The sequence below is a fragment of the Myotis davidii genome, unplaced genomic scaffold, assembly GCF_000327345.1.
Source record: "Myotis davidii unplaced genomic scaffold, ASM32734v1 scaffold428, whole genome shotgun sequence".
Lineage (NCBI taxonomy): Eukaryota > Metazoa > Chordata > Mammalia > Chiroptera > Vespertilionidae > Myotis > Myotis davidii.
Window position 1 is genome coordinate 983344 of NW_006299834.1, and position 953 is coordinate 984296.

The 953-nt window shown below is 68.2% G+C and overlaps 1 protein-coding gene across 1 annotated transcript in view; it reads left to right on the forward strand.

Moving 5' to 3' along the window:
• TTLL12 (tubulin tyrosine ligase like 12) overlaps positions 1 to 953 on the forward strand; it is a gene marked incomplete at its 3' end in the record, with an annotated part of 40449 nt that overhangs the window by 13856 nt on the left and 25640 nt on the right. The window contains 1 exon segment of the mRNA XM_015571907.1: positions 4 to 190. Coding sequence (XP_015427393.1) covers positions 4 to 190 — 187 coding nt within the window.

Here is a 953-nt window from a genome sequence, read left to right on the forward strand (position 1 = left end):
GAGGGCTGGCTGTGCCCCCAGATCCCAAGCCCTGCTGTGCCCGGATGGGGAGGCGGTGCCCACGGCGTCCTTTCCCGAGGGCCCAGCCCCACCGCCCGTGTCTTTGCTTCCAGGCCATTTTGGAGGAAAACAAGGAGCAGCTGCCACTGGCCATCGACCCGGTGGTGCGTCCCAGCGGCCACATCTTCAAGTGCGTACCCTCGGCTTCCAGCCAGACTTCCTGGGCCCCCTCCCCCTCTGGTTCCACGGCTCCCACAACAGCCCCGCTCAGTGAGGCTCCTAGGCCCGCTCTGTCCTGGGGGCACCGCGGTGACTGAGATGCCAAAAGTGGGGTTCTTAGGGTCACAGAGAATGCTACAGGCAGTGAGGGGTGAGCGGGCCTGGAGGAAGAGTTTAAAACTCACCTTGAAGGACAGAACTCGGCTGTGAGTGTGCAAGTGGGGGTGCAGAGCCCCGTCCACCTGGTGGACTGGCTCACGGGGGGTCCCGCTCGGCGATGACTGGCCTCTCCCTCCAGTAGGAGCCCCTCCAGCTGCCCAGACCTGGTCTGGCCAGGAGGAGTAGCACCTCCCCTCACCCCGTCCGCCAGTCCTGGGGGTTCCTCCCGCTGCCCGGCCCTCGTCCCCTCTCCCAAGGCCCACTGCCCAGCACCCCTCCACCTCCCTGAGCTGCTCCGTGCCCCAGTCCTGCCAGCAGCCCAGCCCCCCTCCTCTGCTCCTCCCGGAGCCCCTCCCAGGCTGGCCCTCCTGCCTCCTCCTCCACCCCAGCAGACAGGCTCCTAGGCCCTGACCACACCTCTGCCCAGGGCCCGCGCAGGCCGGGCAAGGCGGGCACAGCGAGCACCAGCGTGGAAGGAGGCCTTGTGGGACACGTGCCTGAGCAGCACGCTCCCCTGGGCACCTGGGGCAGCGGCTCCTCTAAGGGTCAGGCTCCTGGTGTCTGTGGGCAGCGGC